At 46.5% G+C, this 25084-nt stretch overlaps 1 protein-coding gene across 1 annotated transcript in view; it reads left to right on the top strand.

Moving 5' to 3' along the window:
• The first annotated feature begins 323 nt into the window (after positions 1-323).
• The window catches only part of Tgm4 (transglutaminase 4), a 42387-nt gene continuing 17626 nt past the window's right edge, over positions 324-25084 (top strand). The window contains exons 1-9 of the mRNA XM_004662019.3: positions 324-434; positions 3850-4023; positions 4680-4786; positions 16370-16493; positions 17098-17216; positions 20273-20380; positions 22873-23044; positions 23116-23254; positions 24339-24442. Of these exons, the coding sequence (XP_004662076.3) occupies positions 395-434; positions 3850-4023; positions 4680-4786; positions 16370-16493; positions 17098-17216; positions 20273-20380; positions 22873-23044; positions 23116-23254; positions 24339-24442 (1087 nt within the window). The 5' untranslated portion in view covers positions 324-394. The remainder of the gene's footprint in view (positions 435-3849; positions 4024-4679; positions 4787-16369; positions 16494-17097; positions 17217-20272; positions 20381-22872; positions 23045-23115; positions 23255-24338; positions 24443-25084) is intronic.

The following is a 25084-nucleotide window of genomic DNA, read 5'->3' as shown; positions in this document are numbered from 1 at the left end:
CTTTCCTTTTTTTTTTTTTTTAACTTGAAGAAAAGAAAACCACAAAGTCAGCAAAGAACTGAACTTCTCTGGAGATGATTTCAGCAGTAACCACAATGCCACTCAACACATGGCTAGAGTCACAAGATTCTGGCCTTTGGTGACCCATTGTTGGGGGTCACAGAGGAGACAAGGCGCCATCTCCATGCTCCTCCCTTTGAAATCAGCTCATCATGGTTCATGATTTCCCAGGGCTGACATGGAAGGTGATAAGATTTTTATTATTTCTGGAAATGGTCTCCAAGACCCGCCCCTGGCAGTCGTTTCTCCCCCAGAACCAGATAAAAAGGGGCCATGTCTTGCTCCGACAACCGGCTGCTTCTGCCCCCGTGCTACAGGGAGAAGTGACCCTACCATGGACTGCGACTCGCTGATCAGTGAGGACTTTACAATGGGTGAGTGGCTGAAATCCATACAGCGGGTGGCTTAGTTGACTCAGCTCAGCGGGCACCTTCTGCCCTCCATTCTACTGGCCAAGCTGCTTAACCTCAGGCAGGGTATCTGGGATAGTGCCCTCTTGACTGACCCATGGCTGTGTGGCTCCACATGGCATGCATTCATATTCATTTAAGAAATGCAAAGCTTTTTTCATTTAAATATGATTTTTTTCAGATTGATAAAATGACTGTAAGAAAAAGACAAGTGTCCATGCACCCTTCTCTCTCACTCACAAGGCTATGAGTATCTTTGTTTTATCCTGTGGGTCAGTTGATGTCCTCTGTTGATGCTTCCCAGGGAGGTGTCCCAACATACCTGAGTTGTGAGTGTCAGACCTAGGACACAAGCCCAGTGTGTCCATCTCACACTGCCTCATGGCTTTACTCTCAAGTTAAAATGGTCATAGACTTCAGTTTTGGGGCCACCAGTGATGGGGTGTTGGGGGAGGGCCTGGCACTTCTTGTTTTCTTTCTGATGGGCTGACCAAGGTCACCATCCTGCCTGGCAAAAGCAGTGCATTGTGATGCCCACACGTGTTTCCATGAGGTGATTTCATTTGTTCTTTAAGCCACTCTAGAAGGCCAGGACATCTAAATGAGGGCCTTAAAATGGTGGCTAGCTAGTGTGGAACAAAAATCATATTTCATCTCAGTGAAGAAAAGAGGCATCAGAACAACAAAAAGACATTGGATCCCTCCCTCATGTTTCACTACCACACATCCCAAAATAAAAACAGTGATGAAACAGTGAAAGTGTTAAGAGAAGGCAAAGAAAGACAGGACACCTAGACATGGAAAGATGGTAAAGCTGCCCAGGAAAAGTTAAAAATGCATGTGTGGCAAAACTTGGATTGAGAAGGCAATAGACTCTGGAGGGACTCTACCTTTGCAGGCAGCAAAGTTATTCTGCAGCCTACAGAGCTCTCATAGCGCCGCAGAAAGCAGATGGACAAAGAAATACAAACATTCTGAGAGGTTGTTCATCTTTAGTTTTGTTTTGGGACAAAACATGTAGGGTCTCCTGTATGGCGAGCTGGCCACAGACTCACTATGTAGCCAAGGATGACCTTGAGCTCTGATCCTCCTGCCTCCACCTCCCAAGGGCTAAGTCTGTAGGCAAGCACCACCACACCTGGCTAGGACATTCATCTTTCCTCGTAGTGAGGATGGTCAGGAAACAGAATTTAAACAGTAATTGCGATTTTTTTTTCTTTTCCTACTTATCAGATTGGCTAAGATAAAAAGTTTACTAGTAAACCATTAAACAGGAGGGTGTCTCTCTTCTGTGGGAGTGTCACTGGTCAGCCTCTCGAAGGTTCTTGGGTTCCATTCCCTGAAAGTAAAGATGTGCATAGCTTGTGACAGAAATTCTGCCTTGGAAATTAGATGCTATGAATATTGTCACAGAGAGTGCAAGGATCTATGAGTAAGGAATTGGTAAGATTTGGAACAATCCATATGTCTTCTAGAAGTCACTACATGGGGCTGGAGGAATGGCTTAGTGGTTAAATCACTTGTCTATGAAGCCTAAGTACCCAGGTTCAATTCACCAATACCCATGTAAGGCAGCTGCACAAGGTGGTGCGTACATCTGGAGTTCATTTGCAGTGGCTACAGGACCTGGCACACCCATTCTTTCTCTCAAATAAATAAATAAAAATATTTTAAAAATAGAAAAGTGAAATAAAAGTCACCAAAAGGAAGAAGATACTTTTAGAAAGTGAGGAAATAAATGTCAGGATGTGTCTAGGGAGAGAGAAGTAACAGTGGTATGTTGAGAAACCTGCTTATGCAACTGAACAAATCTGTGTTCCAGCAGAGATGCTTGGGCATACTTTCAAGTGGCTGCCCCTGGAGAAGGGGCCTGGGAGCCTTGCTGGGGAGAGAGGACTAATTTTTACAACAGCAATTATTACTTGTGATTCCTTTTGCAATTCCTTTGTTCCTAAAGAGGATTCAATCCCTCCTCCATTATGAAAAGTTCTCAGTCATTACCTCTCTACTCCTGTTCCCCTGTTCTTGAGCCCATCTTCCAGGAGTGCCTGTTGTATGTCAGACCTTCTCATCCAAGCTCTTATATCTCTAAACAACTCTTCCTCGTTGGCTTCTCTTTCTAAGACGGTGTCATGGTTATCTACCTCCATTCTGCTTTCTTTCAGTTATGTCTATGTGCCATTTAAACCCGTTCACTGAGTTTTGCATTTAAAGAACCACATTTGCACTGGGTGTGGTGGCGCACACCTTTAATCCCAGCACTCGAGAGACAGAGGTAGGAGGATTGCTATGAGTTTGAGGCCACCCTGAGACTACATAGTGAATTCCAGGTCAGCCTGGGCTAGAGTGAGACCCTACCTCAACTGGCCAGTGAATGAAAGCTGACAAGAGAGTGTTCCAGGGATGCCCCACCTTGACAGCTAAGCAGGAAGTGCATCCATAGGAGAGTCTAAGGTCAAGGCCCCGCTAAGGGCACAGATGTTGGGCAGTTCAGGTTGGCAGGGCTCCACTGTGGCTAGAGACCCAGGTAGAATAATTCAGATCAGCCCAGAGCAACTTCTAGAGGCAGCCAGTTCCAAATGGGCTTGTGCATCACCCAACCCAGATGCAGATGCCTGCAAGTAACTGGTGGAGAACAGCAGCCAAAACTGGTTAGAGTATGGAGAAACGTGTGGTCTTCTTCCCGCTGAGTCTTGTTGCACAAGAACTTGGCTCGGGGAGAAAATGAATAAGCCATTCACAGATGCAGGCTTGCATCCTTGGAAGGCTTCCCATGAACAGTGGAGCAGGCAGGGCCACCTAGGAGGCAGGGAAGGCTACCAGGAGCCCCCACCCTCTTTGCAGTGGAGGGAATGCGGGTTCTTGCTGCACCTCCCCGCCACATGCAGAGCATGGATTCCACCTGCCAGCAAGGTCCTACATACGAGGTCCCTTCCCCTTCAAGGCCACTGCAGCTTTAAGTTGTTGTTTCTCCCACTAGCTCCGGGAGCTCACAACAGCCCTGTGGGAATTCTGGAAAGGTGGTGCTCAGATAGACTGGAAGTGTCGTGGCAATCTGCATTCTCACAGAGCCATCTGCTCCTTGTCTGTGTCCCAGAGCCCTGCAAAGACTGGGGGCCAGCTACCCTCAAACTCAGTCCTTGGAGAGAGCTTTGAGTACAGAGGCTCACATCACATCAGTCAAGGGGTGCAGGTTTGATAGCTCCCCAGGCTGGATTGGCAAGAGATAGGTATGTATACATTCGTACCTTAGAGGTGGGAAACAGTCTCAGAGACTGTGGCCAGCTGGGGTGAAGCAGTGTGCCTTCCTCCCCTGTCCACACCATCACATTAGAGACTCAATGCCATGTCTTTCTTCCTATGTGCTGTGTACTGACAGGAGTGCAGATTATCCAGGTGAACTTGCGGAAAAAAGCGAATAGCATCGCTCACCACACATCTGACTTCCAGAATGAGAAACTTGTGCTCAGGCGAGGACAAGTGTTCCACCTGCTGGTGGTGCTGAACAGGCCTCTTGGACCCCAGGACCAGCTGATGCTGCAGTTCATTACTGGTGAGGCCTCACCCAGTCACAGTCTGGAGGGTGGCACCATGTGGGTTAGGAGTCTGAAGTGGCCAGCATTACCTTTACCTCCATGAACCTCAGTTTCTCTGTCTGCAAAGTGGGAATGAGAATTGCTATGCTATGACAATGGAATGATATTTCAACTGGGCCTATAACATAGTGACCACTGCATCACAGTTTTTTTTTTTTTTTGAGGTAGGGTCTCGCTCTAGCCTAGGCTGACCTGGAATTCACAAACAAAACTCCATGGAGTAGATCAATTTCTTTCAGAAGACCCAAGACACTCCATCCTGAGAAAGGGTTTCTTTTGTGCTTTCCCTGGGTGACACAAGGGCATGGCGTCCCTCTGACATGATGGTGGAGGTCTCGGCACTGGTCAGGGCTAAGCAATTCAACAAAGCGGAGGGGACATGCAGCCGGGACCTAGGGTGATGGGCAAGGGTGTAGGAAGGAGGCAGGGGAGCCTGTGACAGCGAGGCAGAGGGAGGTCCTGTGTCATGTGGAGGCTTGAGGCACAGGGAAAGGCTGTGAATTGAGGGCCACCTTCTGGGGGGCAGGGAGGAGGGATGAGGGACACAGTGAGTGGGTAGAAATGGTCATGGCTGGGCCAATGCCAATCCTTGCTTCCTTGTGGGTGTTTCCAGGAAAGAAAAACGCTATCTCCAGACACACCATGGTGGAGCTCAACGCAAGGACATCCAACCTTTCTCAGGACTGGAAGGCAACTATTTCCAAAGTGTCTGGCTCTGAGGTAAGAGCCCATAGCAGTGGGTCACTGCCTGGCTGGCTAATACACAGTTCCTTGTCTATCCCTTTTCTTGCCTTCCAGCAGAGAACACTGCTTCCCTAAGTGGGGAGCAGCCACACCATTGCTCCCGACACCTTGGCCTCCCATGGCACAGAATAGCTCCGACTGGCACATTTCACTCTTTCCGCACCCTTTCAGTTGCCAAAGGGATAATGTTCACTTGAGGAAATGAACAGAGAGAAATCTATAAAAACCCCCTCCTCCTTCCACTTAAGTCATCCATCTTTATTTCCTTCCAGGCTTTTTTTTTTTTTAATTTTTATTTATTTATTTATTTGAGAGCGACACAGAGAGAAAGACAGATAGAGGGAGAGAGAGAATGGGCACGCCAGGGCTTCCAGCCTCTGCAAACGAACTCCAGACGCGTGCGCCCCCTTGTGCATCTGGCTAACGTGGGACCTGGGGAACCAAGCCTCGAACTGGGGTCCTTAGGCTTCACAGGCAAGTGCTTAACAGCTAAGCCATCTCTCCAGCCCTCCTTCCAGGCTTTTTACTGTATGTATTCAAACTCAAAGATGAAGGCACCTTGTCTTTCACTCTAGTTTCTTTGCTTTTGTTTTGTTTTTTAAAATATTTTATTTGTGCTAGAGAGATGGCTTAGCGGTTAAACGCTTGCTTGTGAAGCCTAAGGATCCCGGTTTGAGGCTCGGTTCCCCAGGTCCCACATTAGCCAGATGCACAAGGGGGCGCATGTGACTGGAGTTCGTTTGCAGAGGCTGGAAGCCCTGGCGCGCCCATTCTCTCTCTCTCCCTCTATCTGTCTGTCTCTCTGTGTCTGTCGCTCTCAAATAAATAAAAAAAAAATTAAAAAAAATAAAATATTTTATTTATTTATTTATTTATTTATTTATTTATTTATTTATTTATTATGAGACACACACAGAGAGAGAGAATGGCATGCCTCCAGCCATTGCAAACAAACTCCAGATGCATACACCTCCTTGTACATCTGGTTTACATGGGCTCTGAGGAGTCCAACCCAGATCCTTTGGCTTTGCAGGCAAATGTCTTAACCACTAAGCCATCTCTCCAACCCTTGTTTTGTTTTTTTCAGGTCAGGTTTCACACTAGCTCAGGCTGACCTGGAATTCACTATGTAGTCTCAAGGTGGCCTCAAACTCATTGCAATCCTCCTACCTCTGCCTCCCAAGTGCTGAGATTAAGGTTGTGCGTCACCAAGCCTGGCTTTATTTTTTTCTTTTGTTGCTAGCAGAGAGAGAGAAGAGAGACAGAGAGTCAGACAGAGAGAGTGTAAGACCCCCAAAACGAGGACCCCACGCTCTGCCCGGATATGGCGACACCCAAATCACTCACGAGAAGCGGTCTTGATGCAAACTGCAAGAGGATTTTATTCCAAGCGCACTGGGGCCCACAGTCGTACACCGCACAGGGGTAGAGGACTGCAGAGCCCCGAATGCAGGAACAGGACAGTTTTTATAGGGTTTCTAACAAAGCCTGTGCATTAGACCAATCATTTTTTTAATATCAGGAGCCCGCGGGGTGCAAGCCAGTCAGTTTGTGCCACTCCATAGTTTCTAAGTCAATTAGTTTAATTTGTTCAAGCCCCTCATGGACCAATCAGTCTCTTATGACCTTGGTGGTCAGCATTTGCGCAGGTCCTTGGGTGGGAGTAGCAGAGTGTGGTATCAGTCTCCTATGACCTTGGTGGTCTGAGGCAGGCTGCTACAGCTTATGGTGCAGGCTACTAAGGCTTACAGTGTGGGCTATTAAGGCTTATGGTGCAGGCTATTTACAGAAACCAAATAAGTGGTTTGCTTTATTACTTATTTCCCATCCTTGAGGACTATCTCATGCCCTTTTTACCTAGTTTTATATTAGGAGCGGGCTCTGATATAATGAGAAGAGGGATTCTTTACTTGCTTTCAACAGAGAGTAAAGCCTGGAGTTTGAGGTATGCAGGAGGCCGCTTAAGCTCCCTTTGGAGCGTGATAGTATTTCTGGGCTTCTGAATTCTTGGGCCTTTCATTTCCCACTTTTTCTCTTGTTAATAGTTCTAATCCTAGAACTTGGAAGGACTAAATGTAAGCTTTTTCTTTGCCCTGAAGGCCCTTGTATTGTTGTCTAAGTATTATGATCTGGACTGCGCTCACTCGTTTTCTAACAAAAGTAAAAATCTTATTAAGTATGTAAGGCCCAACTGAAAGCATCAGGAGCAAAACCATTAAGGGTCCCATCAGGGTGGAAAGCAGAGTAGTCATCCAGGGGGACTTGTTGAACCATCCCTCAAACCATCCTTGGTCAGTAGGACGAGGTAGGGGCCCTTCCATCAAGTCTCAAGGTTTCCTGCGTGGTGGCGTCTGACATAGACCGAATCTCCCACCTGGAAGCGATGTGGGACCTGTAAGTCTCCTTCTCCTGAGTAAGCCTCCCGGAGTCGCTTCCACACTCGTTGTCTCACCCACTCGAGCACCTTGAGCCTAGAGACCAGAGGCTGGGAAAGCGGCACATCAGTACTATGTATAGAGGTTATTTCTACCAGTGGAGGAGGCCCCCCGTATAGCAATTTATAGGGGGTCAGTCCAAATTGTCTGGGTGTGTTTTTGACCCTAAAGAGCACAAGGGGTAGGAGAGCTATCCAATCATTAGTGCCAGTCTCTGCGGTCAATTTGGTGAGGGTCTCTTTAATGGTTCTATTTATCCTTTTTATCTGTCCTGAACTTTGGGGTCTGTATGAACAATGTAATTTTTAATCAATCCCTAATATTTTGGCCAGTCCTAGACTTACCTGGGCAACAAAGGCTGGACCATTGTCTGATCCTATTACCTTGGGTATCCCAAATCTTGGGAAAATTTCTTCCAGTATTTTCTTAGCCACCACGGTTGAGGTTTCTTTCTTGGTAGGATAAGCCTCTATCTATCCTGAAAAAGTGTCTATAAAAACTAGTAAATACTTATTATCATACTTAGCTGGTTTTACCTCAGTGAAGTCCACTTCCCAGTGAGTACCTGGGCTGTCTCCCCTTAGCCTCTTCCCAGGAGGCATTCTTGAGGGATTAGTATTGACCATCTGGCAAGGTACACAATGCTTGACTACTGAGCCAGCTATCTCTGGCAACCTCAGAATATGGTAAGGAGATGTCTGCAGCAGTTTTTGTAGATGTTTGGCCCCCAGATGAGTTAGGCGGTGTATTTGTTGAACATACTTTAGTCCCTTTGCTTAAGGTAGAATCTCTTTTCCCTCTGAGGTAAAACAGGCCCCCTCCGGAGTTTCGGAGACCTGGCCTAACTTTCTAACTTCTTGCCAGTCACCTGGGGTATATCATTGCTCACTTTTTTGGTTTTTTGGCTTTTCTATTATGGGCAGAAGGTTGACCCCCTGGGCAGCCTGCTTGGCCATTTGGTCAGCCATCTGGTTCCCTTTGGAGATAAAATCTTTGGCTTTTTGGTGGCCAGGACAATGCATAATGGCCAGTCTTTTGGGTAGATGTAGAGCTTCTAGCAAACTTAGAATGTTTTTTTTTTTTAATTTTTTTTCCTGCTGAAGTCAGTAGCCCTCTCTGTTTGTAGATGGCCCCATGTACGTGTGCAGTAGCAAAAGTGTACCTGCTGTCCATGTAGATATTCATAGACTTTCCTTCAGCTAGTCGTAAGGCCTGTGTGAGGGCTATGAGCTCAGCCTTTTGTGCTGAAGTTCCTTCTGGCAGACTGCTGGCCCAGACTGTTCATGTTCCGTCTACTATCGCCACCCCAGCCATCCTCTTACCTTCTACAATGTAATTGCTTCCATCTGTGAACCAGGTTAATGTTCCTCCGGTCAGTGGGACATCTGTAAGATCCTTTTGGATCCCAGTTTCCTCAACCAGCAGTTGATGACAGTCATGAGTCACTGTCTCATCAGTTTCTTCAGGCAGAAGAGTAGCGGGGTTGAGGATGGCAGGTGGGGCAAATGTTATCCTGTCGGTGAGGAGCAGGCTCTGGTAGTGAGTCATACGGGCGTTAGTCATCCATCAGTCTGGGGGCTGCCGGACAATGCTCTCCAGGGCATGGGGGGCAATGACAGTTATCCTCTGCCCTAGAGTTAGTTTATCAGCATCTTTGATCAACATGGACACTGCCGCTATGGCTTTTAGACATATAGGCCATCCATTAGCCACAGGGTCAAGTTTCTTTGATAGGTAGGCAACGGGTCTTCTCCATGGCCCTAAGGATTGGGTTAGGACTCCCCGGGCTATCCCCTTACGCTCATCTATGTAAAGGGTGAATGGTTTAGTCACATCAGGGAGGGCTAGGGCAGGCGCACTTAATAGTGCCTTCTTGATGGCATCAAATGCCCCCTAGTGTTCAGAGGTCCAAGTGAATTTTCCTTTCTCTTTAGTTAGTGGATAGAGGGGGGCTGCTAGGGTTGCAAACCCTGGGATTCATAGTCTGCAGAACCCAGCTGTCCCCAGGAACTCTCTAACTTGTCTGGCCATAGTTGGAACCGGTATTTGTATTACAGTACTCTTTTGTGCCTCTGTCAGCCATCTTTGTCTATCCCGCAAGAAGTACCCCAAATATGTTACCTCTCTTTTGCATATTTGGGCCTTCTTAGCCAAGGCTCGGTAACCAAGGTCAGTCAGCTCCAGTAGTAACGCTTTTGTACTTTTTAGACAGTCCTGTTGGGTAGCTCCTGCCAGGAGTAAGTCATCAACATATTGAAGGAGGGTTACCTGGGGCTGTTGAACTCTAAAATTGGTTAGGTCCCTGTGTAGGGCTTCATCAAAGATGGTTGGGGAGTTCTTGAATCCTTGGGCTCGGGGAGGGGCTCTGAGTCCCGTCCTCCCTAGTCTTTATTTTTTTTTTAAGGGTTAGGACCCTAGGTCTTTTGCTGTTCTTCTTAGGGCAGTCTCTTGTCCAGTGTCCTTTTTCCTTGTAACAGGCACATTGATCTCTATCAGGTTGGGTCCTGTTGCCCAGGTTCCCTATCTGTCTAGGGCCTGTCCTAAACTTTTGAATATTTTTCTCTCTCTCTCTTTTTGTTTTTTCTACCATTGTGGCCAGGATCCTGGTCAGAGTTTTCTCTTGTCTATTGTGCCTATCCTCCTTTTCTTCTCTCTCTTTTTTTTTCTTTGTTCCTTTTCTTTTTTTTGTCTCCCTTTTGTAATATACCTTTTTTGCCTTTTTTATTAAATCATGCAGCTCAGCTTCCTGTAATCCCTCCAATCTCTGAAGTTTCTTTCTGATATCAGGAGCTGACTGTCCTATGAAAGCTAATGTTACTGAGCCTTTTTGAATCTCAGAGGTGGGGTCAAAGGGTGTGAACCTCCTAAATGCTTCCATGAGCCTCTCAAGAAACATTGAGGGAGACTCTGTTGGCCCCTGCATCATCTCTCTCACCTTGGCCAAATTGGTGGGCCTTCTGGAGGCACCTCGGAGACCCGCCATCAGAGCCTGGTGATAGATTTTTAAGTTCTCCTTACCTTCAGCCGTATTGTGGTCCCAAACAGGGCGAGTCAGAGGGAACCCCATGTCTATCTCATGCTGTAGCTGCGTGGGCTGCCCGTCGGCCCCAGGGACATTTTTTTTTTTTTTTTTGCCTCTATGAAAATTTTCTCTCATTCTTCGGTCATGAAGAGTGTCTGTAACAGCTGTTGGCAATCGTCCCAAGTAGGCTGATGAGAAAACATAAGAGATTCCATCAGCCTCGTGAGGCATTGAGGTTCCTCTGAAAAAGGGGGGGTGGTTAGCTTTTTAGTTATAAAGATCTGCAGAGGAAAAAGGCCAATATTGGAGGGGTAGTAGTTGGCCCCCTAGCATGGGAGGACCTGCCTCACATAGCGGCAGTGTTACAATTTTATTTGTTTCCTCTGGGGTAGCATCTCTCCGGCTCCGCGTCTTTGCGGCCCTCCCATTTCCAGGGGCTTGGGAGGGGCGGAGGGAGGAAGCTTGGGCAAGCTGGGCAAGCTGGGAGGTGGAGGGTCAGGGAGGGCGGGGTGCGGACGCTTGGGAAGTGTGGAGGGCGGAGGGGCAGGCTGAGTCTCCGGCCAAGCCTGAGGCTCTTTAATCTAGGGATAGATGCGAGGGGGAGGTCTGGCTCCCTCAGGAGAGGGCTTTTTTGCATTTTCGAGAGTCAGGACTCTGGAGCTTGAGTTCCTTGGTTTATTCAGCCACAGCCTGACCCATGGTGGGGGGTTGTCCATCAAATCCTTCCTGGTTGGGACGGGAGCCTGGTCCATTCTGAAAAATAATATCTTTAACAGCCAGAATAGTCTCGGAATTAAAGGTTCCTTCTGATGGCATCTGACCTTATAAGTTGGCCACTCAGAGGCACAAAACGTTTGTCAGGGTCTCTTTTTAACCTCAACTGACAAATTATGGGCCCTAGACTTAACTTCAGTGCAATGGTCAAGAGTCAAGTTAAGGGCATTTATCATCGTCTGTCACATGACAAAAACTGTAAACAAAGACACAAAGGACAACAATGCACACAACTGAGACTAACAGATTCAGACATCAGCGGCCCGTCCGCATCCTCCACAAGCAGGCAAAAGGATCTGACGGCCGTGGAGGCTCCCTCCACCTCAACAACAGAACTCGGTCCTCTGACCAACAATAGGAGACCACCAGGCGTCCCTGGTTCTCCTTACCTCCTGGGGCATCCCCCAGGGTGGCAGCCTGTGATCCTCCTAGCACGTCTGCTGATCACAGTCCTCTGTTCCTTATGGCCTGAGAGGATGGCTGCAAACTGAAAACTGAAAGCACGCATCCCAGAAAACATATTCAGACGTTCCAGAAAACAGATACTTAGAACAGAAACACTGGCCAGCACACATTCATTCCAGGGGGGGTCCCCATCACCTCCAAGTTGGTTCTCGGGTGTGAGGGGTGGTCACAAATCCCGGACAAGCCCCCAAATGTAAGACCCCCAAAACGAGGACCCCACGCTCTGCCCGGATATGGCGACACCCAAATCACTCACGAGAAGCGGTCTTGATGCAAACTGCAAGAGGATTTTATTCCAAGCGCACTGGGGCCCACAGTCGTACACCGCACAGGGGTAGAGGACTGCAGAGCCCCGAATGCAGGAACAGGACAGTTTTTATAGGGTTTCTAACAAAGCCTGTGCATTAGACCAATCATTTTTTTAATATCAGGAGCCCGCGGGGTGCAAGCCAGTCAGTTTGTGCCACTCCATAGTTTCTAAGTCAATTAGTTTAATTTGTTCAAGCCCCTCATGGACCAATCAGTCTCTTATGACCTTGGTGGTCTGAGGCAGGCTGCTACAGCTTATGGTGCAGGCTACTAAGGCTTACAGTGTGGGCTATTAAGGCTTATGGTGCAGGCTATTTACAGAAACCAAATAAGTGGTTTACTTTATTACTTATTTCCCATCCTTGAGGACTATCTCATGCCCTTTTTACCTAGTTTTATATTAGGAGCGGGCTCTGATATAATGAGAAGAGGGATTCTTTACTTGCTTTCAATAGAGAGTAAAGCCTGGAGTTTGAGGTATGCAAGGGCCCGCTTAAGCTCCCATTGGAGAGTGATAGTATTTCTGGGCTTCTGAATTCTTGGGCCTTTCAAGAGAAAGAGAAAGAGAGAGAGAGAATAGGTACCCCAGGGCTTCTAGCCACTGCAAAAGAATTCTAGATGCATGGGCTACTTTGTACATCTGTCTTTGCATGGGTTACTGGGGAATTGAGCCCAGGTAGTGAAACTTTGCAAGCAAGCATCTTTAACTGCTGAGCCATCCACCCAGCACCCAGGAGGCGGAGGTAGGATTGCTATGAGTTTGTGGTCAGCCTGAGACTACATACTGAATTCCAGGTCAGCCTGGGTTAGAACAAGACCCTACCTCAAAGAACCAAAAATGATTTTTTTTTTTGACAGCACCTTTAAAGGAAGCAAATCTTAAGTCCCTATAGTATGATTTTTTTTTCCACATATGAACATGTATTTGGGACTTGTGCAGGTCAGGGATGGATGACATTTGCCTATGCCCTGGAAAATGTTTTCTTGTGTTGCCTGGTAACAGACAGTGGCCAGAGTCCTAGTCTGTGCTGGGGACATAGCAGGAAAGGTGGTCTGTCTCGCTGGTCTAGAGATCTGCTGACTGATACTAGCGAACAAGACATTGTCCTTATTGTGCCTCTCATGTCCAGGAACACTCTCTCATGAACACAGACCCTAGTCGAGGCAGCCAGAGGCCGTCTAAGGGACTCAACCTCCTTCTTGCTGCAAGATATAGTGGGGAGTTAGAAACACATGGGGTCTGGTCTGATCTCCACATCCTGGGACACCACTCTGGGCTCTGGTTTCCCTACCAGCAAAATAATGATTCTTTTTTTTTCAAAAAAATTTTTAAATAATTTTTTTGTTTATTCAAAATTTTTTATTAACACTTTTAATGATTATGAAAAATATCCCATGGTAATACTCTCCCTCCCCCCCCCCACTTTCCCCTTTGAAATTCCATTCTCCATTGTATCCCCACCCCATCTCAATCAGTCTCTCTTTTATTTTGATGTCATGATCTTTTCCTCCTATTATGATGGTCTTATGTAGGTAGTGTCAGACACTGTGAGGCCATGGATATCCAGGCCATTTTGTGTCTGAGGGGAGCACATTGTAAGGAGTCCTATCCTTCCTTTGGCTCTTACATTCTTTTTTTTTAAATTATTTATTTATTTATTTGAGAGCGACAGACACAGAGAGAAAGACAGATAGAGGGAGAGAGAGGGAATGGGCGCACCAGGGCTTCCAGCCTCTGCAAACGAACTCCAGATGCGTGCTCCCCCTTGTGTATCTGGCTAACGTGGGACCTGGGGAACCGAGCCTCAAACCGGGGTCCTTAGGCTTCACAGGCAAGCGCTTAACCGCTAAGCCATCTCTCCAGCCCGAGGCTCTTACATTCTTTCCACCACCTCTTCCGCAATAGACCCTGAGCCTTGGAAGATATTGTAGAGATATCGCAGTACTGAGCATTCCTGTCACTTCTTTCCAGCACCATGATGCCTTCTGAGTCATCCCAAGGTCACTGCCAACTGAAAAGAGAAGATTCTCTACCAAAAGTGAAAGTAGCATTACTATAAGGGTATGAACTTTAAGAGAAGTGCTTACTGGATAGTTTGATAAGCATGGTATATACATTTAGCCAGACAGCAGCAGACGTTACACCCCTAGGTCTCATGACTACCCCTGTTTTAAGTTTTCAGTATCAGGGACATATTCCCTCCCATGGAGTGGGCCTCCAGTCCAATTAGAGGGCACAGACGTGCCACTATTGCTCCCGTTGGCTGGCCAAATATAAGGCTTGCAGTGTCCACTGTTGAGTATCGTTACTGGTGATTTCTCTTTCTCCCATTGAACAGCATACAGAGTGGCTTTTTCCAGCTTTCTGTCAGCTGGTCTATATGGAAGAGGTTATCAGCTCAGTTCTAGCAGAATTTTTAGTGGCCTTGCAGCCCAAGTATGTGGAGTCTTCAGCAATAGGGTCTTACCATCTATTCCTGGTGGGAAACCAAGGGCCTTGGCAGTGGCCTATAATGTTTTGGGGGCATCAGGGACTGCCCTGGCCAACACCTCACTGGAAGGTATCCCATCCCTGGCATTTTCTATCAGTGATCTACAGCTCCTGAGTGTTCCATTGTCCAAAAATGTAGGTTTCCATATGATTTATTTATATCATCTTAGATTTTGATGAGCCCTTCCTCCACCTTTCAAATAATGGTTCTTAAGCATGTATTTGCATGCACACACACATACACACACACACACCTCATTTAATCTCAACAACTTCAGGATGTGTGGAAGAAGTGCACATTGTTACCAAATTTTTAAAAATACTTTATTTATTTGAGAGAGAGAGTGGGGTGGATGGGCAGTGTATATGGTCATGTCAGGGCCTCTTACTACTTCAACGCCAGATGTAGTGCCACTTTGTATGTTCAGCTTCTTTATGTGGGTACTAGGGAATGGAACCCAAGCCAGCAGTCTTTGCAAGTCAGTGCCTTTAACTGTTAAGCCATCTCCCCAGCCCCAGTTATCAAGTTTTTAAACAAGGAAACTGGGACACAAACCAATTAAAGAAGCCATACATGATGGTACACATCTTTAATCCACTTGAGAGGCAAAGATAAGAGGATCACCATGAGTTCAAGGCTACCTGGAAATTACATAGTGAATTCCAGGTCAGCCTAGGCTAGAGAGAGACCCTATCTTGAAAAACAAACAAAAAGAAATTGAGAAAGTAACCAAGATATTCAGGTAGTAAGAGGCAAACTAGGATTTGAGCTTGCAGCCATTACTCCTAGAAAACATCCTCTAATAACATGCATCTCCATTTATTTTTAGAGAGAGAGAGAATGGGCATGCCAGGGCTCTAGTCACTGCAAACGAACTCCAGACACATGTTTCCCCTGTGTATCTGGCTTATGTGGATAGTGGGGAATCGAACCTGGGTCCTTAGGCTTCACAGGCAAACATCTTAACTGCTAAGCCATCTCTCCAGTCCCAACAAGCATCTCTCTTTTTTAAAGATTTTATTTTTTATTTACTTGTGAGAGAGAGAAAGAGAGAGAGAGAGAAAATGGGCACACCAGGGCTCTAGCCACTGCAAACGAACTCCAGATGCACGTGCCATATGTGCAACTGGCTTAGGTGGGACCTGAGGAATTGAACCTGGGTCCTTAGGCTTCATAGGCATGTGCCTTAACTGCTAAATCATCTCTCCAGCCCCAACAAGCATCTCTTCTTTTCTTTTCTTTCTTCCTTTCTTTCTTTCTTTTTTTTTTTTTTTTTTGAGGCAGGGTCTCACTCTAGCCCAGGCTGACCTGGAATTCACTATGAAGTTGCAGGGTGGCCTTGAACTCACAGTGATCCTCCTACCTCTGCCTCCCAAGGGCTGGGATTAAAGGCGTGCGCCACCACGCCCGGCCCAACAAGCATCTCTTAAACGTAGGGAAGGCTGAGTTTTTTGTGACAATGATGGGAAATATATATTTTTTTTTTGGAGGCAGGGTTTCACTCTCACTCAGACTGAACTAGAATTCACTATGTAGTCTCAGGCTGGCCTCAAACTCATGGTGATCCTCTTATCTCTGCCTCCCAGGTGCTGGGATTAAAGGTGTGTGCCACCATGCCTGGCTTGGAATTATAATTCTTGACAGACTGTGGCTGCAACAATATCTATTCTAATTATTCATCTGGCCACTATTTATCCTAAAGGACTGGATAAAGTGTGGGTGCCACTGCAAATGAACTTCAGATGCATGCGCCACCTTGTATATCTTACATGGGTACTGGGGAATCATACCTGGGTCCTTAGGCTTCACAAGGAAGCTCTTTAACTGTTAGCCATCTCTCCATTGCCAGGATGCTTATTTCTTAGCCACAGGAGCTAACCTACAACCTGCGAGTTGGATCCATGTGCAGGCTGGAGTATTCTGGGTGAAAACACGTGCCTGAGCTGGGCTCTCCTGGTCTCTGGGCTGGCTCTATGGAGGAGGGATGGTCAGAAGTGATGGATTCTTCTGGGAGGTCTTAGAAAAGCTTGAGTTTGACCACTGTGTCTTGTGCTTTATGCAGGTCACAGTGGCTGTCACCAGCTCCCCCGACGCTTTAGTGGGCAAGTACAGACTGAGTGTGAAGTGTGGAAACCATACCTTTAAGTGTGAAAAGATCTTTCTTCTCTTCAACCCATGGTGTAAAGGTAAGGCGAGATAATTCTGCTGGAGAGCCTGCCCGTTCTTCTGGCAGGGCCCGTGTGACTCAGCAAGAAGCGTTGCCAGCTGTTTGCTTGTGGTGCAGAGTCTGTACTCCCTTTTGCTCTCAACATACTTGCAAACTAGCCACAAGACCATGGTCCAGGAACAGATCACGGACTCCCTAGAGCACCACCAGGCTCACCTTGAAAAGTTTCTTATACCTGGTTCAGGATGGGCTTTTGGATGTTCTTTGAATTTCTAATATAAAATTGCTGTGGGGCGTGGTGGTGTACGCCTTTAATCCCAGCACTTGGGAGGCAGAGGTAGGAGGATCGCTGTGAGTTCGAGGCCACCCTGAGACTACATAGTGAATTCCAGGTCAGCCTGGGCTAGAGTGAGACCCTACCTCAAAAAACCAAAAAAATAAGAATAAAATTTAAAAAATTGCTATGACTCTCCCTACTAACTGAACCCCTATCCCCAACATTTGCTATCTCTAACCATTCATAAAAGCCATGAAGACCCACAACCCAGGCAATGCCCCAAAGTGGACCTGCCTTTGTCTCAGTGTTGGTCAATAACCCATGTGTCCATGTGGTCTTGCTTCAGAGGACAAAGTCTTCATGCCTAATGAGGAGGAGCGAACAGAGTACGTCCTCAACGACACTGGCTACATTTACATGGGTGTCACCAAGCAAATTAGAGGAAAGCCCTGGATCTTTGGTCAGGTAATGGATTGTCTTCCTGAGGCTGCACCTGGCCCACTCAATAGACCCTCTTTTATTATTATTATTATTATTATTATTATTATTATTATTATTATATTTTTGACAGAAAGAGACAGAGACAGAGAGAGAGGGCATGCCACGGCCTTTCAGCTGCTGTGAACAAACACCAGATGGGTGTGCCCTCTTGTGTGCATGTGTGACATTGCATGCTTGCGTCACTTGGCATGTGGCTACATGGGACCTGGAGATATGTTCAGACAACTACAAGGCAGAATGACAATGTAGAATGATGCAGGGATGGAGGGTCCCAAGTCCAGGGCGTTGGTGTCACTGTTCCCAACACTGCCAAATTTCCCTCTCACCAGAGGTTCAAAAATGCCAAACCCTACACAGCTGCTTCAGTTCCCCTCCTGTCCTTGGACCCTGACACCCATGACAGGACAGAAAAGGGAACAGTGCAGAAGGGACTCTCGTCAGTGAGGGCTCTGACTCCTCTGCTCCTGGAGAGCTGGATCACCTCAGCTTGCAGATGAAGAGAGGAAGGCAGCATGGGTTATGGAGTGGGGTTACTAGAAGGAAACTACTAAACTGAAGATCCTGAGGGAAGTGGGGAAGAGGCTTTTTCTGGGTTGCCATCCCTCTCAGAATTCAATGGTAGTTTAAAGAACTCCCACCCTCCCTGGCTTTCAGAACAATGAACACCGTCTGTTCCTTTTACTTTGCCATCTTCCCCTTGGCTCACAGAACAATTCATGTATGTCAACCCCATAAACCAACTCAAACCATTAAATTGTCCAGCTTAAATGGCAGGTTTTATGGGATGTAAATTACATCCTGATAAAATTATTTAAAACAAATAGGGGGCTGGAAAGATGGCTTAGCAGTTAAGTGCTGCCTGTGAAGCCTAAGAATCCCAGTTCGAGCTGGATTCTCCCAAGTCCTCATAGAAGCCACAAGGAGGCGCATGATTCTGGAGTTCATTTGCAGTGGCTGGAGGCCCTGATGCGTGCATCCTCTCTCTCTGTCCGTCTCTTTCTCTCTCTCTTTCTCTATCTGTCACTCTCAAAACAAACAAAAAAACAAATAGGACTTAAGGCAGATGTGGTGGTATATGCTTTTAGTCTCAGCACTTGGGAGGCAGAGGTAGGAGGATCTCTGTGAGTTCAAAGCTAGCCTGGGACAACAGAATGAATTCCAGGTCAGCCTGGGCTAGAATAGACCTTACCTCAGAGAAACCAAAATAAATAAATAAATTGGAGTTAAAAGTTAACATATCTGGGCTGAGGATGTAGCTCAGTTGGTAGAGTGTTTGTCTAGCATGCATGAGGCTCTGGGTTTGACACCTAGCATTGAAAAAAAAAGTAACAGGGCTGGAGAGATGGCGTAGCGGTTAAGCGCTTGCCTGTGAAGCCTAAGGACCCCGGTTCGAGGCTCAGTTCCCCAGGTCCCATGTTAGCCAGATGCACAAGGGGGCGCATGCGTCTGGAGTTCGTTTGCAGAGTCTAGAAGCCCTGCACGCCCATTCTCTCTCTCTCCCTCTACCTTTCTTTCTCTCTGTGTCTGTCGCTCTCAAATACATAAATAAATAATTTTTTAAAAAAAGTAACATTTGCTTATGGGAATATTTAGAAAGGGCTGAAGGAATGGCTCAGCAGTTAAGACACTTACCTGCAAAGCCTAAGGACCTGGGTTCAATTCCATAGTACTCATGTAAAGCCAGATATACAAGGTGTTACATGCATCTGGAATTCACTTGCAGTGGCTGGAGGCCCTGGCAAGCCCATTCTCTCTATATATTTGCCTCTTTCTTTCTCTCTCAAATAAATAAATAAATAAAATATTTTAAAAATATTTAGAAGACTTAGAATATAGAGCAATGTGGCCAGCTGTGGTAGCACATGTCTATAATCCAATTACTTGAGACACTGAAGCAGGTGGGTTGGCCTGAGTTCAAGGCTGGCTTGGGCTATATAAAGACCCTGTCTCCAAAGTGACCATTGCACTCAAGACCGCACAATGGCTGTTGGCTGTCATTGTCTGCACATAACCTACACAATATTTGGTCCATCAACATGTTGTTATGGATGATGGAGGAGGGTAAAAACCAAAAAGATATCAAAAAGAGGAGGACCTAATTAGAAAGAAGAAGGAATTCAGTGGAAGAGGGATAGAAAAGAGGGACAAGGGAGGGAATTACCATGGGATATATTTTATAATCATGGAAATTGTTAATAAAAATTTTTTAAAAATGAAAAAAAAAAGAAAAGAGGGACAAAAAAAAGCAATGGGAGGGGATTGTGATCAAAATAAATTAAGTGCATGTAAGAAACAATTTATATTTGGCTATGTGATAAACTGATTCTATTATAAAAAAGAAATACTCTACCTCAAAATATCAAGAAAAAAATATATAAAGAAAACTTGGATGACAACCTGTTTCATGTATTTAATTCGATTACCAAGGAATTTCCTCTATCATTTTTAAGTATGTTGTTTCTTTTAAAAAATATTTTATTTTTATTGGTTTACTAGTGAGAGAGGAGGGGGAGAGAATGAGCACACCAGGGCCTCCAGCCACTGCAAACAAACTCCAGACACATGTGCCACCTTGTGCATCTGGCTTACATGGGTACTAGGGAAATTGAACCTGGGTCTTTAGGCTTTGCAGGCAAGTGCCTTAACAGCTAATCCATCTCCCCAGCCCACTTGAGGTAGGGACTCACTCAAGCCCCGGCTGACCTAGAACTCACTATGTAGTCTCAGGCTGGCCTTGAACTCACAGCGATCCTCCTACCTCTGCCTCCTGAGTGCTGGGATTAAAGGTGTGAGCCTCCGTGCCCGGCTGTGTACTTCTTAATGGCTATGCCCCTGATACGAGACCACGTCCTATATCAGCGAAAAGCTTTGGCCTCTCAATGCTGAAGATTTTAGGGAGACTATAGGCAACAGGTTCTCTTGCCTGGGAGATGAGCCTCCATGGAGGGGCTGAGGAGGGGTGGGTCAAGTTTCTGGCAGGGAAGACCTTTAACTTCCTCTTCCTTCATCTCCCACAACAGTTTGAGAAGCATATCCTGAATTGCTGCCTCTCTCTCCTGAAGCCTCACATCATCAAGACCACAGACATGAATGACCCCGTGGAGGTGTCCAGGTCCATGTGCACTATGGTAGGCAGGGCTCCATGTCAAGCTGAAGTAAACATTTGTGTGTGTGTGTGTGTGTGTGTGTGAGAGAGAGAGAGAGAGAGAGAGAGAGAGAGAGAAGAGAGAGAGAGAGAGAGAGAGAGATGTGTGGTGTATGCACATGCATGTGTGCACTTGGTGCATGAGGAGGCCAAAGGAGAACATTGGGTGTCCTTTTTATCAATCGTGTATGTGTATGTGTGTGTGTGTATGTGAGAGAGAGAGAGAGAGAGAGAGATTCCTTGAGATAGGCTTTCTCCCTCAACCTAGAGCTGTAGTCTGTCAACAAGCTCCAGCAAATCCCTGGTCTCCACCTCTCCCTACCATGAACTGAGGTTACAGACCTACATGGCCACACCCAGCTTTTTCATGGATTCTGGGGGAGTCACACATGGTGGCTCATGCCTGTAATTTCAGCATGCCCAATGCTGAGACAAGAGGATTCAAGAGTTCCACATCTGCCTGGTGTAGATAGTGAGACCCTGACTTAAGAACGTGTGGCATGTTCTGTCAGTGATGGCGTGCAGGAGCAAGCACTCACTCTCGGTCACAGTCCCTGGGAACCTGCCAGCCCCTTTCCCTGCAGCCCGGGCTGTTTCAGGAACATCACCCAGCTGAATTCCCAGGCAGGTGTTATACTTTACATGCTAAAATGAATTTTAGACTGGGCCAACTGGGAAGCAGAGTTAGTAACTTTAATAAAGATAGAAAGAAAAAGATGCTGTAGGAAAGGGAAAGAAAAGGCATACCTATGGTGTGGACATCTCTAAAGATGAGTCTTAGCGAAGGAAAAGGCATTGGAATAGAGGTATGGGCACCTCAAGGAAGGATCACAACTTTGTAATGGGTATATATAGGTACTTGGTAATCTATCTATCTATATCTATCCATCTATCCATCTATCTATCTATCTATCTATCTATCTATCTATCTATCTATCTATCTATCAATCATCTATCTTGTTAGGAATCTGCCCCTCTCTTCTAACACTGTTTAAAGAGGATCATGTGTAATAAAGTAAAGAATTTCCTTTAGTAAACAAAGTTATGGTGAGGATGCTGCCAGACCTAGGAATGTGAGGGGAGCACTAAACATTTAGGTTATTATCTCTTGGAGCCATTTGATCTCTAACTCTTAAAGACAGAGGTATTCCGTTTTTCCCTTATCAGCTGGGTGTTTGAAGTCTAAAACCTTCAGTCAGTAGAAGCAGATCAGGTATGAGACAGAGCCTCATCTCTCCCATGCCACTCTTCCCATTGTCATTATAACTTCCCTTCTTGCTTCAGTTTTATTTCTTTTCAAAGAATGATAATAAATCTACTACATGTTAGTATAAATAATATATTGTTAACAAACCTTTTTTTAGGGTTGGAGAAATGGCTCAGTGGTTAAAAGATACTTGTTTGCAAAACCTGCTGGTCTGGGTTTAATTCTCTCACACACAAAAAGTGGCATGTGTCTGGATTCATTTGCAGAGGCAACAGGTGCTACTGCACCCATTCTCTCTCTCCCTCACCCTCTCTCTCTCCCTAATAAATACATACTTTTTTTTGAGGTAGGGTCTTGCTTTAGCCTGGGCTGACCTAAAATTCACAATGTAATCTTAGGATGGCCTCAAATTTACAGCAATCCTCCTACCTCACCCTCCCAAGTGCTGGGATTAAAGGCATGTGCCACCATCCTGGCATATATATATGTGTGTGTGTGTGTGCGTGTGTGTGTGTATGTATATGTATATATATATGTATATGTGCATATATATATATATATTTTTTTTTTTTTTTTGGCTTTTCGAGGTAGGGTCTTGTTCTAGCCCAGGCTGACTGTGTAGTCTCAGGGTGGCCTTGAACTTTGGGTAACCCTCCTATCTCTGCCTCCTGAATACACCACCATGAGCTGCTCTCATATATATATACATTTTTTGTAAGAAACCTTTTCAAAGCCGGGTGTGGTGGCACACATCTTTCATCCCAGCACTCAGAAGGCAGAGGTAAGAGGATCATCATGAGTTCAAGGTCACTCTGGGACTACAGAGTGAATTCCAGGTCAGCTTGAGCTAGAGTGAGCAAAACAAAAACAAAAACAACAGGAAAAAAAGAAAGAAACCTTTTTCAAAGCATATAACATGTACTAAGAAGAGCAGTGTTTTACATTTTTGCAAATCCCTTTAATGCTTGGCTTACCAAAGGTTGACTGCTGTTTCCAATCTTCTGAGGGACATTGTCGACATAATGAATAAAGTCTGCTTCACTCTGGCACACTGACACAGCCTTTTCAGGTCATGGTAATAGTTATCATACACTTGCCCAGTGAACAACGTATTTGTGGGGAAGAGATGAGTTAGGTATTGCCGTGTAGCCCAGGCTGGTCTTGAGCTCTCTAGTCCCTCAGAGTGCCCTGCTCGCCCTGGACAATTCTTTCACCAGGATGGTGGTGGTGGGAGGTGAAATCTGATGCTATTCCTTCCTGTGTGCCAGATGAGCTCTGCCAATAAGGGAGTGCTGGTGGGGAACTGGTCAGGAGACTACAGCAAGGGCACCGCTCCATATGTGTGGACCAGCAGTGTGCCCATCCTGCAGCAATACTACACCACCAAGATGCCAGTGAACTTTGGCCAGTGCTGGGTATTCTCTGGAATCCTGACTACAGGTAGGTTGGGGAAGAGGTGGAGGCGCTCAGCCTGGGACAGGAGCTGACCATCGTACTTGGGGCTGTTTCAGCACTGAGAGCCTTGGGCATCCCAACGCGCAGTGTGACCAACTTTGAGTCAGCTCATGACACGGAAAAAAACCTCACAGTAGACATCTTCCTGGATGAAAATGGCAAGACGATTGGAACAATGACCAGAGACTCAGTCTGGTAGGCTCCCTCCCTGAGTCTCTCCTGGCTGATCCAGGCTCTCCACTAGCTTTTCCTGGGTCCCTCTTAGCTGACCCAGGCTCCCCCAGCCAGCTCTGGGTCTCTCCTGACCAACCCAAACTTTCCACTAGCCAGTCATAGGTCCCTCCTGGCTGACCCAGGCTCTCCATTAGCCAATTCTGGGTCCCTTCTGGCCCGCACAGTCCTGTCCACAGGAGGCGCTCTAGACTGGTTCAAGAAATTCACTTGGCACATGACAGCCTCAGACAGTCTGACCCAGGATCCAGGAAGACTCTTAAGCCCTTGCCACTAGAGGTGAAGGCCAAGACATGGCCCTGAAGATTAGGACACACTGCTGCTTGAGATCCTGGGTTGTAACTGCCCGTGGTCAGCGAGAGGCACTGTTTCCTTTGCTCTGTGAACCAGCGCACACAGGCCTTCTTGGCTAAAAGTGACCTGCCTGGTGGGACAAGGGACACAGGGTGCAAAGAAGAGCTTGCTAGGAAGGGAGAGGCATGACCAGCGGTGTCTGAGGACTTTGAGACTGGGGACTGCGACTCTTGTTCAAGTACTGTCGAGCAGGTCTAGTTAGTTAGTGAGCCCAAAGAAGGAGAAAAGCCCTTGAAAGTAATTATTAGAAATTGTATTGTTGCATATGAGCCATACACCTAGAAAACCAAGAGCATCAGCTTTAAAAATAGCAAGAATATGAATGTCCCGAACCTGGCCAGTTACAAAATTACCGATCAGCAATATCAGAATCCCTTCCAGCCCAGACAAGTATTCTAAGTAGTCACACATTCCTTCTTAGAGGTTCACTAGACGTACTAATAAGGAGTGGCCCACCGCTACGAGTTCATTCTGTGTGGTGGGGAAGCTCTCAGACTCTTCAGGGACATCAGGCAAGAGGGGGTCTGAGGAACTTCTCCCCTACCCACCCACCTGCACCAGGCTTTCCACATGGCACCCAGCAATGGCCTGCCTTTGTTGACAAACCCCTCAGAACAACCTTATTGCGTCTGCAGTGGTGACACATCCTCTAACCATGCTGTTGGCTGGGGTGGGGCGGCTTCCACCACCACAGGAATTTCCATGTGTGGAACGACGTCTGGATGATGCGATCTGATGAAAACGGTGACAATCACGGCTGGCAGGCCCTGGATGGGACGCCACAGGAGATAAGCCAGGGTAAGTGGGGCCCTAGGCACTGGCTGAGGCTGTTGTTCCCTTAACCTGGGTTTTGGATGGCAGCCAATAGCAGAGAGGCTGGTCAATGTTGCCTTTTAAGTCACCGGGTGCTTCCACTAAGACCACAAGATGAAATAGAATGGACAATTCATTACAGTCACGTGACAGTGGAAATTAACTGCTGCTGCACACAACCACAGAAACTTCATACTAGGAAATAAAGCCAGATACAAAAGCATACTTTTGGGCTGGGTGAGGTGGTACACACCTTTAATCCTAGCGCTTAGGAGGCAGAGGTAGAAGGAACTCAGTGGGTAAGACTATATAGTGGATTCCAGGTCAGCCTGGGAGTGAGACGCTACCTCCAAAAATGGACTGAGATCTCACTTTTAGGAACAGGATTTTTTTTTTTTTTTTTTTTGAGGTAGGGTTTCACTCCAGCCCAGGCTGACCTGGAATTCACTATGTATTCTCAGGGTGGCCTCGAACTCATGACCATCCTTCTATCTCTGCCTCCCAAGTGTTGGGATTAAAGGCATGTGCCACCACACCGGGCTTTGGGAAGAAGAACTTTGTTGACAGTTCAAAGCAGGAGTTTTAGGCAAGGGGGAGGGGAATTAGGGATGGTAGAAAGGGGGCTGA

The sequence above is a fragment of the Jaculus jaculus genome, chromosome 17 (assembly GCF_020740685.1).
Source record: "Jaculus jaculus isolate mJacJac1 chromosome 17, mJacJac1.mat.Y.cur, whole genome shotgun sequence".
In the NCBI taxonomy this organism is placed as follows: Eukaryota; Metazoa; Chordata; class Mammalia; order Rodentia; family Dipodidae; genus Jaculus; species Jaculus jaculus.
Note: the sequence above shows the minus strand (reverse complement) of the source record. Positions and strands in the feature narration are given on the sequence as shown.